The sequence below is a fragment of the Nerophis ophidion genome, linkage group LG27 (assembly GCF_033978795.1).
Source record: "Nerophis ophidion isolate RoL-2023_Sa linkage group LG27, RoL_Noph_v1.0, whole genome shotgun sequence".
Taxonomy (NCBI): Eukaryota; Metazoa; Chordata; class Actinopteri; order Syngnathiformes; family Syngnathidae; genus Nerophis; species Nerophis ophidion.
Window position 1 is genome coordinate 21,034,192 of NC_084637.1, and position 17,416 is coordinate 21,051,607.

Consider the following 17,416-nt stretch of genomic DNA (forward strand, 5'->3'; position numbering starts at 1 on the left):
CCTAGATATGGTCATAATTATTTTAAGTGCACTACGCAGAATAAACACAACATTATTAATATTGCTACTACGGATCATTTGATCAAAAATTCCCTAAAACAGCCCACTACCGATAATATAGGTTTTTTAAACATAAGATCCCTGATAAAAAAAAATGTTTCTGCTGTTACCTCAGAAATTGCCTGTTCAGATGTAATGATTGTGGCTCTGAGATTTGTATGTAGATTATATTTATTTTCCATAACAAACACGATAACTTAAATACCGTGGCAGTGGTAGTAATAAGCTTAAATGTTTGTATTTACATTTTTTGAGTGTATTTTAATAAAATATGCTATTTAACTGCTACTGTTTAACAAGGACTGATTTAAATTGTTTTTGCACAACAAATGTTTTGGCGCTTTTGTTCATGTGGGGGAAAATTCCAATAAAGGTGCACTACACACTACTTTTGAATTCATTATTGGGCTTTGCGTATACAATGCAGTTAATCGCGATTAATCAGCGAAATAGTGCGATTAACTTCGATTAAAATTTTTAATCGTTGCCCAGCCCTAATATATATATATATAATTTGTATTTATTTGATTTATAACATTTATGTGTATATTTTTCGTATTTATTATGTTGCATTTGTATCATATTTTGGACGTATATATATTATACATATCATATTAATTAAATGCATTTTTAAACTTTTGTAATCATTTGGAGTGCATAAGAAAATGGGCTGAAAAACTTTGATCACATGGTCATTTATTACCATTTTTATCAACAGAACCAATGTTGTAATAGCATTAAGCAAACTGCCGAGTCATCAAGTGAAACACATGACAACTGCTGGAATTTTAAAGCGCATACTGAGGTAAATAAAGTTGCTTTAATTGTTTAAAAGTAGCTACTGCCATCTTGTTCAGTTAACATATACAAAAAAAATAATAATACTTCTGGAGGTTGCCTAGAGCCACAGCCCAACAGCGGATCAGCAACATTGTAAAGTGCATGTAGAGGTAGATAAAGCTCTCATAACGCAATCAGGGGGTTGCCTACAGCCACAGCATTATGTCATCACTGTATTGTATTGTCGTCACGGTGCTGCATTCAAGGAAAGTGGACATTTCAGACTCGAAGCGAGTACAGCGTGATGGCTCTAGAAAAGACGTTTCCAAAGTTGTCTTTCCTGGAATGCCTTCGTCATCACCGTCGCCGGCCATCTTTTCTGTTTACCATTTTGCATTCCTCCCCGTGCTCAGTGGTTGTGTCATGAAAGACGTCTAGACTGTCTCCTGGAGGCTTTGGTTTCACATCTGCTCAGCAGTTGTTTCAAGCAGATGTTGGCGCTCATGTGTCCACACATCTCCAAAAACACTTTTTTAAATATCCCACAGTCTGTTTGCTGACATTGAGGGGAGGCAGTCAATGAGCATTAATTGTATTTTGAAACTAAAACGGCACAGCATATATTTATTTGACCCAATCTAAACAACCTTCCTCAGTCATGTCGCAAAGAAAAATAAAAAATGTGGTCAACACACACGGTCACGCACAACACAACCTGATCACTGAACTTTGTGAATATTATAAAAAAATGTCCAACCACGGAAAAAACAAACAAAAAAAACCTCAAAATTACACCCATTGAAATCCACTGCAATGCATGACGGGAAAAATGCCAAACACTCTCCACACCAGTGACGTGCGGTGAACTAAACACCAGGTGAGGCATACATACTTTTTTTTTTCTTCTTTTTTTTTATTTTTTTACTTAAATTCATTTGTGGAGCTCTAGTCAATGTTGATTTAGGTTGCACATTAGAGTTACAGGAAAAAAAGGGAGTTATTCGCTTTCATAAAAACGTTATCATAAGGATATTATGATATGATAAATGGGTCCAAAAACTATTTCATGAAGTTGTTATTAAATACTTTTTGGTCCCATTTGCTTTTAACAAAATAAATCAAGTATTGTGAGTGAATATTACCTTTCTGTATTTGTGTCTGAAGCAGCAATAGCTATCTTTCATGAAAACATACTTTGTATGATCACATTCATTTTGTCTTAAAGTCCAGTTTAAAGAAGTATTTAATCTTGGATACAGTATATAATCCTCCATATTGGCAGAAACATTCATTTAATTCAATTATTCCAAGAAATGAAACAATATTTTTGCATCTGACAAAAAAAAACACCCACAAACGCTGAGTTACTGTAATAAAAAATGCCATGTTTGTTATAAATACAGTTTAAAAAAAAAGAAAAGAAAAAAATGCTGGCTTCCGCTAGAAAGACCTGTGTCTGCTAGCTTGAGCTCCCCCACTTCTCCCGGTGTGGCGAGTCAGAGTACTGCTGAGGCATTGAACTGCAAGTTGACAATATATCGCCCCCTACCTTGAGGCAGAGGTACTTGGTGCCTCAAGGCCTGCCTTTTCCACGTGGCAACAAGCATGCGCCCCCTCGCACGCACGCCCAATACACACTGTGTGTAGCCGTGAAGGCACCTCCTGTGTCTGCCTCACTTCTCATCTGCAGCATTGTTTTGATCCGGAAACATGGAATTTCCCCAATTTTGACCATGAAAATTCTCAAAATATACAGGAACCACACCAAAATAACATAGAAAGCATAAACCAAATATTAAAACTTATTTTATTTTATTATTTTGTTTTGGAACATCTCATGGTTAAGCCACCTGGTGCAGGTGAGGCACTGCCTCACTTGCCTCCCCTGACAGCACGTCACTGCTCCACACTTATCCGTGTTTGGCACATTTTAGCTGCTTGATAAATCTGATTGATAACAGAACTTTAAGGTGGTCGTCACGGAAGTAAACAATGTGGGAGTCTAACATTAAAAATACTCTATCCAATTGTATTAATTATTAATTATATATCCATTATATTGCAATTATATAATATGTGCATACATTATATATATATATATATATATATATATATATATATATATATATATATATATATATATATATATATATATATATATATATATACATATATCGCGTCTTCCCTTTGGGGTCGCGTGGGGTGCTGGTGCCTATATCAGCTACAATCGGGCGGAGTACACCCTGGACAAGTCGCCACCTCATCGCAGGGCCAACACAGATATACATATATATATATATATATATATATATATATGTATATATATATATATATATATATATATGAGACTTACTCAGTGGCCTAGTGGTTAGAGTGTCCGCCCTGAGATCCAAATGCAGAGAATAATTTCGCCACATCTAGTATGTGTGTTGCAATCATTGGTACTTTAACTTTCACTAATATATATATATACATATATTCTACTCCTACAGGGACGTGAAGAAAATGGCTGTACCCTGGGGCTGGTTGTGTAGAAAAATGTCTTTCCCCCAAGGGGGAAGGAATGTGGGAAAATGGCTGTCCCCTAGGGGGAGCGTGAAAAATTGTCTGTGCCCTCAGTGGTCTGTGAAATCTTCCTCCGTCTTATGTGGAGGAGAGCGTAGAAAAATGTCTGTCCCCAAGGGGGAGCATGAAAAATGCATGTTTTCCATGTGGAAGAGTGCATAGAAAATTGTCTGTCCCCTCGAGAGAGCGTGAAAATATGTCTGTTCCCTAGGTGGTCTGTGAAATATTAATCTGTCTTGTGTGGATGAGTGTGTAGACAAAATGTCTGATAATAATAATAATAAAAAAATAATTCATGATAATAATAATATAAAAGTAATAATAATATAATAATAAAAATGACAATATTAAAAATGTAATAACATAATAATAATAATAATGTTAATAATAAAACAGTAATAATAATTTATTAATGATGATGATATTAAAATAGTAATAATATAACAATAATAAAAAGGTAATAATTATAATATAATGATAATAATGATAATAATAAAATGTTTTAATAATAATATAATAATAATGATACTTGTAATAATAATATGAAAATAGCCATAATAATAATACAAAAGTGATAATAATAATAATGAGATTAAAAAAGTAATAATAATAATTCTATTCTGCCCACCAGCCCAGCTGAACCCAATGTCGCACACGCAGCACTGCGTGACCAGCATGGGCGCCCCCTCCTGGAATTCGACGGGCTTGGATGGTGAGGACAGCGAGGAGTCCCCCAACGGAGTGGAGGGCCCGACGGAGGGTGGCTTGAGCTTCCTGCTCAAACAGGAAGACACGGAGACGCAGGACGCCTACCTTCACCTGTACAGCCGGCTGGATGTGGCCGTGAGGGAGATGAAGCAATACGTGGCCCAGATCGACGTGTGAGTCCTCGCCATTCTAGTCTAGATCTTCTCGGCTAAACTCGGACACTGCTGGCTGTTCTCAAGCAGACGTTCTCGAAAAGGGAAACAAATGTGGGAAAATGTTGGGAGTTGTCAGGATTATGTCATCAGTTTGGCCAAATAAGTACATTCCTTAGGGCCCAAATATTTATGGAGCGGTGCAAGAATAGAGAGGAGAGAAAATTCCTGGCAGAGACACTCAACGGGACAGCGGGACAACGAGGGGCTTGAAAATAGGTCTGTCACCCTGGGTCTACGGTATGGGGGCGTGTGGGTTGAGGGAAGGGTGGTAGAAAATGTATGATCCTTTTCCTTGTGAAGACAATAATAAAAAAATGGCTGTGCCTTGGAGGTGACGGGGGTGTAGAAAAATGTCTGTCCCCAGTGGAAAGTAAAAAATATATCCCTTGTGGGGGTGTCTGAAAAGTTGTGTTACCTGCGGTGGGCGGGAAAAATGTATCTCACCTAGTTGATGGATGGTGGGTGGTGGGTGGGGTGTCCGACGCCTCCGGGGACGTGAAAAAAATGGCGGTCTGTTGGTAACGCGGGAAAAAATGGTAGTCCCCTGGGGGCAGTGGGGTGTAGAACAGTGTTTGTCCCCCACAAGGGGGGGCGGGTGGGAAAATGCTTGCCCCCTATGTGGAAGAGTGCATAGAAAAATGCCTGTCACCCTAAGGGAGTGTGAAAAATGTATGTGTCCTGGGGGGGGCGTAAAAAATGTCTGTCACCCTAGGGGGGGGGGGGCGTAAAAAATGCCTGCCTCCTATGTGTAAGAATGCGTAGTAAAATGCCTGTCACCCTAGGGGTGTGTCCAAAATGTCTGTGTCCTGGGGGGGCGTGAAAAATGCCTGCCTCTCTGTGTGAAAGAATGCGTAGAAATGCCTGTCACCCTAGGGAGAGGGGTGAGGGGGTGTGAAAGATGTCTGTGTCCTGGGGTGGCGTGAAAAATGCCTGTCACTTAAGAGGGCCTGAAAAATGTATCTCACCTAGTTGGTGGGTGGTGGATTGGGGGGAGGGGGGGTCCGACGCCTCCGGGGACGTGGAAAAAAATGGCAGTCCATTGGGGACGACGGGGGTGTAGAAAAATGTTGTCCCCAGTGGAAGGTGAAAGTTCTAAAAATATGGCGGTCCCTTGGGGACGCGTGAAAAAATGGCAGTCCCCTGGGGGCAGTGGGGGTGTAGAAAAATGTTTGTCCACCACAGGGGGGGCGGGTGTAAAAATGTCTGTGTCCTAGGGAGGCGTGAAAAATGCCTGCCCCCTATGTGGAAGAGTGCGTAGAAAAATGCCTGTTACCCTAGGGGAGTGTGAAAAATGTATGTGTTCTAGGGGGGGCGTGAAAAATGTCTGTCACCCTAGGGAGAGGGGGGAGGGGGCGTGAAAGATGTCTGTGTCCTGGGGTGGCGTGAAAAATGCCTGTCACTTAAGAGGGCCTGAAAAATGTATCTCACCTAGTTGGTGGGTGGTGGATTGGGGGGAGGGGGGGTCCGACGCCTCCGGGGACGTGGAAAAAAATGGCAGTCCATTGGGGACGACGGGGGTGTAGAAAAATGTTGTCCCCAGTGGAAGGTGAAAGTTCTAAAAATATGGCGGTCCCTTGGGGACGCGTGAAAAAATGGCAGTCCCCTGGGGGCAGTGGGGGTGTAGAAAAATGTTTGTCCACCACAGGGGGGGCGGGTGTAAAAATGTCTGTGTCCTAGGGAGGCGTGAAAAATGCCTGCCCCCTATGTGGAAGAGTGCGTAGAAAAATGCCTGTTACCCTAGGGGAGTGTGAAAAATGTATGTGTTCTAGGGGGGGCGTGAAAAATGTCTGTCACCCTGGGGGGGGGGGGGGCGTGAAAAATGCCTGCCTCCTATGTGGGAGAATGCGTAGTAAAATGCTTGTGACCCTAGGAGTGTGTCTAAAATGTCTGTGCCCTGGTGGGGGCGTGAAAAATGCCTGCCTCCTATGTGAAAGAATATGTAGAAAATGCCTGTCACCCTAGGGGGGGCGCGAAAAATGTCTGTGTCCTGGGGGTCGTGAAAAATGCCTGTCACCCTAGGGGGGGGCGCGAAAAATGTCTGTGTCCTGGGGGTCGTGAAAAATGCCTGTCACCCAAGAGGGCATGAAAAAAGTCTGTGTCCAAAGGGGGTGTGAAAAATATATGTCACCTGGGTGGTGGGTGGGGGGGTGTCCGACGCCTCCGGGGACGTGAAAAAAATGGCAGTCCCTTGGGGACGACGGGGGTGTAGAAAAATAATGTCCCCAGTGGAAGGTGAAAGTTCTAAAAATATGGCGGCCCCTTGGGGACGCGTGAAAAAATAGCAGTCCCCTGGGGGCAGTGGGGGTGTAGAAAAAGGTTTGTCCCCCACAGGGGGGGCGGGTGTGAAAATTTCTGTGTCCTAGGGAGGCGTGAGAAATGCCTGCCCGTATGTGGAAGAGTGCGTAGAAAAATGCCTGTCACCCTAGGGGAGTGTGAAAAATGTATGTGTCCTGGGGGGGCGTGAAAAATGTCTGTCACCCTAGGTGGGGTGTGAAAAATGCCTGCCTCCTATGTGGAAGAATGCGTAGTAAAATGCCTGTCACCCTGGGGATGTGTCTAAAATGTCTGTGTCCTGGGGAGGGCGTGAAAAATGCCTGCCTCCTATTTGAAAGAATGCGTAGAAAATGCCTGTCACCCTAGGGGGGGCGTGAAAAATGCCTGTCACCCAAGAGGGCGTGAAAACTGTCTGTGTCCTAAGGGGGCGTGAAAAATGTCTGTCACCCTAGGGGGGGGGGGGCGTGGAAAATGCCTTCCCCCTATGTGGAAGAGTACGTAGAAAAATGCCTGTCACCTTCAGAGGCGGGAAAAATGCCTGCCTCCTATATCAAAGAATGCGTAGGAAAATGCCTGCCACCCTGGGGGGGGGGGCTGACAAATGTCTGTATCCTGGGGGGGGGCATGAAAAAGGCCTTTCACCCTATGGGTGAGTGAAAAATGCCGGTCTCCCTGGGGGGAATGAAAAATGCCTGCCCCCTATGTGGAAGAATGTGTAGAAAAATGCTTGTCATCCTAGGGAGCGTGAAAAATGTCTGTCACCTATGTAAAGGACTGCATCCAAGGAGGTTTGTTCCTGATGGGGGGGGCGTGAAAAAGTGTTCGGAGACAAAGTAGTAAAAAAGACTCTCTTGCGTTTCAGCCTCCTGTCCTCCATCACCGAGCCCACTCAGCCCCAAGTGGACGGAGGGGCGGAGCCACCTGTGTACGAGGCGGGTCAGCCGCCCTCGCTGGGCCCCTGCGAGGACCCCTGTGAGCAGGACAAGGTGGAGCCAGGGGGCATCAAGAGGGTGTGCTTCAAGGTGAACGAGGAGGACCAGGAGGACTCGGGTCAAGACACCATGAGCTACAGGGACTCGTATAGGTGACGCCATCTTTTCACAAGTCCATCATTGTCACATCAGAGCTGACTTGTTCAGGCGTGAATATTTATTTGAATATATCGCTACTTTTACGTTTAGATTTCACCAAAATATATGTATAAATACTCAACTCAATTTTCACTTTTTGAATAGCAAAATGACCATAATTAATCAAGATAAAAAAGTAAAAAGTATACAAATGTATAATTAACACTATTTATGCATATGTATGTATATATACATATATGTAGTGTATATATATATATATATATATGTGTGTATATATATATATATAGAGAGAGAGAGACAGAGAGAGAGAGATGCGCAGTTTGTGGTCTCATCCGCGGAGTCCGCGGATAAACCGCGGGTCGGGCGGGTGACACGACGAAAAAATAGATTTTAATTAGATTCGGGCGGGTGGCGGTTGACCCATTCAGATTTACATGGTTCAGGGATCGGTATCCTTTACCATTCATAGAGCCATATAGGACTCGTGTCACATAGCGAAGAAGACAATAGGAGACGCAAACATTCTCTAGAATGACTGCCGACAGTCACCCAGTTAATAAGTATTAGGGCGTGCTATGAAGCCATTGGCTTTGTCGCCTTCTACAACATGTACGATCTGTTTGACAGTCTAGCAACATGTTGTGTGTGGCCTCTGCAGACACACGCACACGACTGCAAGGCATACTGGGGGACACAGAGTACACTAATGGTTGTGATATAAACTATTTTAACACTCTTAGTAATATGCGCCACGCTGTGAAGCCACACCAAAACAAGAATGACAAACACATTACACCGACCCCCGTGCGTCGGTAAGGTGGGCGGGGTATTGTATCACCCAGTATGCCTTTCAATCTTGTACGTGTGATTGCGGAAGCTGCATACAACATGTTGCTGGACTAACATTCGGTTTGTACATGTTGTAGGTGTCAAAAGCAATGGCTTCACAGCACGCCCTTATTCTTGTCATCAAGATGAAAGCCTTTGGATATATGCGAGGACGTTAGCGGCTCCCATTGTCTTCTTTACTCTGTGACACGGGTTTAAATAGCTCTTTGGGTGGTAAAGGTGGCCGACCTCTGATGAATTTCAACGGGCGGGTGGCGGGCGGTTGCGATTCTGATAAAATGTTGATTCGGGTGGATGACGACTTTTGTGATGCGGTTGCGGATGATATAATTGCCTATCCGCTTATCTCTAATATATATATATATATATATACATATATATATATATATATATATATATATATATATATATATATATATATATATATATATATATATATATATAGAGAGAGAGAGAGAGAGAGAGAGATATATATGTATCCCTGCTTGGCGCTCAGAATCAAGAGTTGGACATTACTTTTCTCAAATAACTTTTTTGTTGTAAAATAATATAATATAACATTTGTTTCTTGTCTTATTGCAACATTACTTTTCTCAAATAACTTTTGTGTTGTAAAATAATGTAATATTTTTTAATTATATATATATATATAATATATATATATATATATATATATATATATATAGACTGCATATATACACTGTATATATATATATATTATACATTGTTGTGAAATATATCAAGTTTTTTGCTGCAATATCACAAACTTTTTCGTGTTACTTTTCCAAAGCAAGACTTTTTGTTGCCATCTAACACCTTTGAGTCATGTATTAACGTTTCTCTTTTAGAATGTTGACTTGTATTCTAATAATACATATTTTACAGTAAAATTTAACTTTAATTGGATTTTTTTATATATTTTATAATATTGCATTTTTTTCTTGTAATATAAAATGTTTCATCTTCTAATATTTTGCCTTTATACTTATAAATATATATATTTTTAAATTAATGTAATACATATTTTTAATCAGAAAAAAATAAAATGTTATTGTTGTAAAATTGCAATTTTAAAGTAAATATTTTTCTTGTAACATTGTATCTATATTCTTGTAGAATTAAGATATTTTGTTGTTGTTAATAACTTTCTTGTATGTTTTGTTTTTACATTACATATTTTCCAGTGAAATTAAAACTTTTTAATGAGATTTTTATTTAATTCCTGTGAATATACAACTTTTTTCTAGTAATATCACACCTTTAATGTTGTAATATTTGGTCTTTATTCTTATAAACTTTTACAACATTAAAAAAAAAAAAATGTTTCTTGTAAAATTGCAACTTAAATTTTTTTAAATAACTTGTTTTCTAGTATTACCTTTAGTCTTGTAACATTTTGCCTATTTTTTTGTAGACTTAAGACATTTTGTTAACAATTTGTTAATAACTTGTCTTTATTCTGGTAAAATGTTGACATTTTTTAAATTGTTACAAGTTTTACAATGAAAGTAAAACTTATATTAGTTTTCTTAAAATTCATGTGATATCGCAATTTTATTTCTAGTAATATCAATCAATCAATCAATGTTTACTTATATAGCCCTAAATCACTAGTGTCTCAAAGGGCTGCACAAACCACAACACAAACCACCACGACATCCTCGGTAGGCCCACATAAGGGCAAGGAAAACTCACACCCAGTGGGACATCGGTGACAATGATGACCCAGTGGGACATCGGTGACAATGATGACTATGAGAACCTTAGAGAGGAGGAAAGCAATGGATGTCGAGCGGGTCTAACATGATACTGTGAAAGTTCAATCCACAATGGATCCAACACAGTCGCGAGAGTCCATATATATACATACATATATACATGAATGTACATACATGAATGTATGTATGTACATACATGAATGTATGTATGTACATACATGAATGTATGTATGTACATACATGAATGTATGTATGTACATACATGAATGTATGTATGTACATACATGAATGTATGTATGTACATACATGAATGTATGTATGTATGTACATACATGAATGTATGTATGTACATACATAAATGTATGTATGTACATACATGAATGTATGTATGTACATACATGAAGGTATGTGTGTACATACATGAATTTTTGTATGTACATACATGAATGTATGTACGTACATGAATGTATGTATGTACATACATGAATGTATGTATGTACATACATGAATGTATGTATGTACATACATGAATGTATGTATGTACATACATGAATGTATGTATGTATGTACATACATGAATGTATGTATGTACATACATAAATGTATGTATGTACATACATGAATGTATGTATGTACATACATGAAGGTATGTGTGTACATACATGAATTTTTGTATGTAGATACATGAATGTATGTGTGTATGTCTGTATATACATTTACTTACATATATACATACATACCTGAATGTATCTACATACATACATAAATGTATAAACATACATACATAAATGTATATACATACATACACTAAATGTATACACAAACATACATACATGTAAATACAATCATACATGAATGTATATACATACATACAAGAATGTATATACATACATACATGAATGCATATACATACATACATGAATGCATATACACACATACATGAATGAATGCATATACATACATACATGAATGAATGCATATACATACATACATGAATGAATGCATATACATACATACATACATATACATACATACATACATACACACATGAATGCAAATACATACATACATGAATGAATGCCTATACATACATACATGAATGAATGCATATACATACATACATACATATACATACATACATACATACACGAATGCATATACATACATACATACATGTATGTACATACATACATGTATATACATATATACATACATGAATGTATATACATACATCAATCAACATCTTTACAGTTGTAAAATTTGGTGTTTATTCTTACAATATTTTTCAACATTTTTCTTGTAATACATGTTTTTAATCAGAAAAAATACACTTTGTTTCTTGTAAAATTTCAACCTTAAATTTGGAAAATAACTTGTTTCTTGTGTTACCTCTAGTCTTGTAACAGGTTGCCTATTTTCCTGCAGAATTAAGACATTTGTTTGTTGTTAATAACTTTCTTTTATGTTTTTTTTTATATTACATATTTTCCAGCGAAACTAAAACTTTTTAATGAGATTTTTATTTAATTCTTGTGAAATTGCAACTTTTTTGTAGTAATATCACATCTTTAATGTTGTAATGGTCTCTATTCTCATAAAATTTTACAACATTGTTCATTTTATACAAAATGACAATTTGTTTCTTGTAAAATTACAACTTTATTTTGTAAAATAACTTTTTTTCTTGTATTACCTTTAGTCTTGTAACATTGTGCCTATGTTCTTGTAGACTTAAGACATTTTGTCGCAATGTTACAACTTTTGCCATAAAATTTAAAATTCTATGACCATAAAAAAATTATAACCTTTTGTTCTATGATATAACTTTTCAATTGTATTTTGTATTTTTTTCAACCTTTTATCTTTAAAAAATATTTTTATATTTTAATATTGTAACACATTTTTCTTCTTAAATGTTTGCATGAAATTTCAGCTTTTTTCGTGGTTAATACCGATACTGCTCCTTGACAATGTGACCTAATACATGTTTTTAATCAGAAAAAATACAATTTGATTCTTGTAAAATTGCAACTTTTATTTTTGAAGAATAACTTGGTTCTTGTATTACCTTTAGTCTTGTAACATTTTGCCTATTTTCTTGTAGAATTAGGACATCCATCCATCCATTTCGAACCGCTAGTCCCGTTCGGAGCTGCGGGGGGTGGTGGAGCCTATCTCAGCCCCAATTTGTTAATAATTTGTTGTTATTCTAGTAAAATGTTGACATTATTTAAAATATTACACATTTTACAGTGAAAGTAAAACTTATTTTTGTTTTCTTTAAATTCATGTGATATCGCAATGTTATTTCTAGTAATATCTCACATTTAGTGTTGTAAAATTTGGTCTTTATTTTTATAAAATGTTTCAACATTTTTCTTGTAATACATGTTCTTAATCAGAAAAAATACACTTAGTTTCTTGTAAAATTGCAACCTTATTTGTAAAATAACTTTTTTTATTGTATTACCTTGAGTCTTGTAACATTTTGCCTATTTTCTTGTAGAATTAAGACATTTTGAAGCAATGTTACAACTATTGTCATAAAATGAAAAATGTTATGACCATAAAAAAATTACAACCTTTATATATATACATATATACATATATATATATATATATATATATATATATATATATATATAGTTTGTAAAAATACAAAATACAATTTAAAAGCTATATATATGTATATATACATACATACATACATATATATAGCTTTCGAATTTTATTTTGTATTTTTTTCACAAACTTTTTTCTTTAAAAATAATATTTTTATATTTTAATATTGTAACACATTTTTCTTAAGTGTTTGCAGGAAATGTAAACTTTTTTGCGTGGTTAATACTGATACTGCTCCATGACCTTGTGACCTAATACTAATACTGCTCCTTGACCTTGTGATCTTGGCATGTGACCTGAAGTGAAGCACACCAGAGTTCACATGCTTACAGGCGTGACAAAAGCAGACTTTTTGAAGAGAACACAAGCCAGTCTTTCAAAGTCACAATGACCCCCCCTAACTGCTTCCACATGTTAGCGTTGTCATCAAACATGCAGGAGCTAAAAATGACTTCAAAATGTTTATTGGGGGTCTGAACTGGCGGTGTGTGTGTGTGTGTGTGTGTGTGTGTGTGTGTGTGTGTGTGTGTGTGTGTGTGTGTGTGTCAGGTCCCACCCCCACCCGCAAGGACCTACTTATTGGAGGTTGCTGCACTATAATAGTGTTGAGGTTTTTTGGGGCGCGTCCTCCATCCCGCCCAAACTAACATTTGCTTGACCACCTCGTCGCCAGTCGTGGCCAAAAGTTTACACACACTTGTAAAGAACATAATGTCATGGCTGTCTTGAGTTTCCAATAATTTCTACAACTCTTGTTTTTTTTGTGATGGAGTGATTGGCGCACATACTTGTTGGTAACAAAATATATTCATGAAGTTTGGTTCTTTTCTGAATTTATTTTGGGTCTACTGAAAATGTGCGCAAATCTGCTGGGTCAAATGTTTACATATGTTATTATTTGGTTACATGTCTCTTTGCAAGTTTCACTGCAATTTGTTCTATATGGCCCGTCCATATTAATATGTCATTTTAATTAGGGGTGGAGTTAGCTGGAGCCTATCCCTACTGATTTTGGGTGAGAGGTGGGGTCACCCTAGTAAATGTTTTTGTAATTTTAAATTTAATAACTTTTTTTTCCAGTAAAATATTTTTTGTAATAAATTAATATTATTTTTCTAAGTTAATGTAATCTTTTTAGTTTTTTTTATTATTTAGACTTTATTCTTGTCATTTTTTTAAATTATTGTATTTTTAAAACATTTTCTGTCAAATTTAAAAAAAAAAGTTTTGTCAATAACGTTTTTTTGTCTTGCAATACATTGCATTTTTTTTTTCTAAAATAGTATGTCACCATGTAAAAGTTTGCTTTTATTCTTGTTAAAATTATGATTTATTTTTATTTTTTTTACACAATTTCTTGTCAAATGTAAAAACGTTTTTTTTAATAGAAAAATAAAATAAAAAATGTAGAATATTTAAACATTATCTTAATGTTATTTTTTTTACATAACACAATAGTTTTTGACCTGTAATATTTCTCCTTTATTCTTGTCAAATTGTGTTTTTTGTTGTAATTTTACACAATTTCTTGTCAAAATTAAAACGTTTTTTTTTTTTCAATAAAAAATATTTTTGGGGAACAATATTTAAAATGTTATTTTTGATGTTATTTTTCTAAAATAATATGTAACACTTTGTAAAATGTTGCTTTTATTCTTATGAAATTGGCTTTTTTGTTGTAATTTTACACAATTTCTTGTCAAATTTAAAAAAGTTTTTTCCCCCAAATTTTTTTTGTAGAATATCCAAACGTTATTTTTAATGTTATTTTTCATATGTAACATTTTGTAATATTATTTTATTGTAATTTTACACAATTTCTTGTTAAATATAAAAAACTTTTTAGAAGAAATAAATGTATACGTATTTTGTTAAATATTGAAGTGTCTTTTTTTTTTTTCTTTAAATAACATGAAATATTTTGAGTCTTATAATATTTCTGCCTTTGTTCTTGTCAAATTAGGACTTTTTTGTTTTAGTTTTACAACACTCAGATTAAAAAATATGTTTTTGTTGGTAGAAAATATACTTTTTTGTACTGCATTGGATTTTTTTTTGTCACAAATCATTTGTTGCCATGTAATATTTTTAGTCTTGTAATATTTTGCATTTGTTCTTGTTAGATTATGACGTTTTTGTTGAGATTTAACACCATTTCTTGTCAAATGTAAACCCTTTTTTCTAAGTAAATAGATTTTAAGGTTTTTGTTTGAACTTTTATTTCTTTTTTTTTAATAACAATATTTTTAGTCTTGTAATATTTTGCATTTACTCTTGTCAAAATGTGTTTTTAGTGTAACACACAAAAAACGTTTTATCGGTAGAAGTATTTTTGTAATATATTATACTTTCCCAAAATCATTCGTTGGCATGTAATTTTTTTTTTTTAATCTTGTCAAATTATCACTCTTTGTTGTAATTTTTTGTAAAAAAAAAACAACAACATTTTGTCAATAGAAATTTTTGAAAATATTTTATTTGTTAACATATTTTGCCTTCATTTAGTAATTTTTTTGTGTAATGTAGGCATGTCCTCACATCCATACCTGTCCTCCCTCCCATTTCCCCCCGTATTTTTGCCCCTCTTTACAGTGGCGCCCACCCTTTTCTGTAATTTCTTATATTAAAACCTCCATGAATCTGGGTAATGTCATATACAAACAGTTACTTCCCAGTTTATTTGTATTCAACATTTATTCATCCAGGATAAGACAATTAAGAGCATATTTTCATTTGCAATGCCAACCTAGCAAAGAGGCAGCATCTAATGTTAGAGATGTTGAAGTGTGATGACAATTCTTAAAGTTTGCACTATCAACAGTTGGCAAACATGCTCTGCTTCTCCTGCTATATGTATCAAGTCAAATGTGAACTTTGCACAAGTGTGTTGTGTTTGAACTGTGGTTTCTGTTTTTTTTTAACCGTCAGTGAATGCAACAGCAACCGGGATTCTGTGCTGTCCTACACGAGCGTGCGGAGTAATAGCTCCTACCTGGGGAGTGACGAGATGGGCTCAGGTAGCCAAGTCATTTTACTCGTTGCACTTACACACTATCAGTCCCTTTTTCAAAATAAAATACAGGGCTTGTTGCTAGTTTTTATTTTGTGTGCCACGGACCACCACAGAAAGTTTGGCTCAAGCAGCTAATTTTTTAAAGGCACGTTTTAAAATGTCTATTACAAACTAAAAAGGGGGGAATAAAAGAGCAAACAGGTGAAAAGTTAAGGTTAAAAATTTGCAATATCGACTCTAATAACACAAAACTGTCATTTCTCCAAAAATAATAATGAATCAAAATTAATGTTGGTATGAATGATTGATGTATTTAAGGCTCCAATTACTTCAAATCAATTATTGCACTTTGATACAATTTTGGGTGTAGAATATTTCATAATTTGTATGTTTGCTAAGCAGAAAGGCGCTTTCCATCCCCCCTCTTCCTCTCACACGAGATTCACCCAGCAATGGGTTCCATAAAAATCCCTTCCCTACTGTACTTACTTCACACCAAATATTCCACTTGGAAAGTTTAGTGGGGGAAAATGTTGTATATTTTGTGTGTTTGCCATAAAAAAACGGGCAAAAAGCATAAAAAATAACGTTTTATATGGACTGATAAATGTGAAAATGATCCAAATATTTAAGCGTTGAAAATAAAAAAATATGTTTTACAAAATGATGACAAAGATCATTCTGAGTCAAACTTGAGGGGAGCTCTAATGATTAAAAAAAAAAATTAAATATTATATTGGTTTTGAAAAAAGAAAAATATCAAAATGGCCGCCGCATGTTTTGTTTTTAGTGTGAAAAAGTTTGTTGTTTTAATTTTGAGGAGATATAACAATTAATGTTCCTGTTGCTAGGAGACGAGTTGCCGTGCGACATGAGGATCCCCTCAGACAAGCAGGACAAGTTACATGGTTGTCTGGAGCATCTGTTCAACCAGGTAAGTGTGAGGGTGTGCGTGTGTGTGTGCGTGTGCGTGTGTGGGGCAGTGTTGTCATGATTTTGTGTGTGTTAAAATAATAATAAAATATTTCGATGAATAAATAAGTTGGAGTTGATTGAGAGACTTGAGCGTTGAAAGTTTAAAAAAAACAAAAAACACTTATTTTTTACAGTTTTATGAGTGGGAAGCTTTTGGATCCCTGAAAATTTTAGTGGTTATTTTTAAATATAGAGTTTATGTGTTTGATTAAAAAAAAGGGCACAGAACATGAAAAAACCTAATAACACACCTGATTAGAATAATTCAAAATTAATCAAATGTTTCGATAAATAGATAAATAATAAATAAAAACTTAGGTCTGGAGTTGATCAAGAAACTCAAGCGTTGAAAGTAAAAATATATATATAATAATACTTATTTTTAACACTTTTAAAATTGTGGGACCGTTTGGATCCACAATAATTGTTGTGGTTATTTTTAAACTTTCATCGTTTGAAAAATAAAATGTCATGAATTATTGAAATATTTAAGGTTCCATTTACTTTACATCAAATATTACACTTTGAAATATTTTGGGGGGTAAA

The 17,416-nt window shown here is 35.7% G+C and overlaps 1 protein-coding gene across 2 annotated transcripts in view; it reads left to right on the forward strand.

The window, feature by feature from the left end:
- prex1 (phosphatidylinositol-3,4,5-trisphosphate-dependent Rac exchange factor 1) overlaps positions 1-17,416 on the forward strand; it is a 216,356-nt gene that overhangs the window by 172,128 nt on the left and 26,812 nt on the right. For both annotated transcript variants that reach the window (XM_061889796.1, XM_061889798.1), the window contains exons 25-28: positions 4,037-4,286; positions 7,465-7,686; positions 15,811-15,899; positions 16,747-16,829. In XM_061889796.1, coding sequence (XP_061745780.1) covers positions 4,037-4,286; positions 7,465-7,686; positions 15,811-15,899; positions 16,747-16,829 — 644 coding nt within the window. The remainder of the gene's footprint in view (positions 1-4,036; positions 4,287-7,464; positions 7,687-15,810; positions 15,900-16,746; positions 16,830-17,416) is intronic.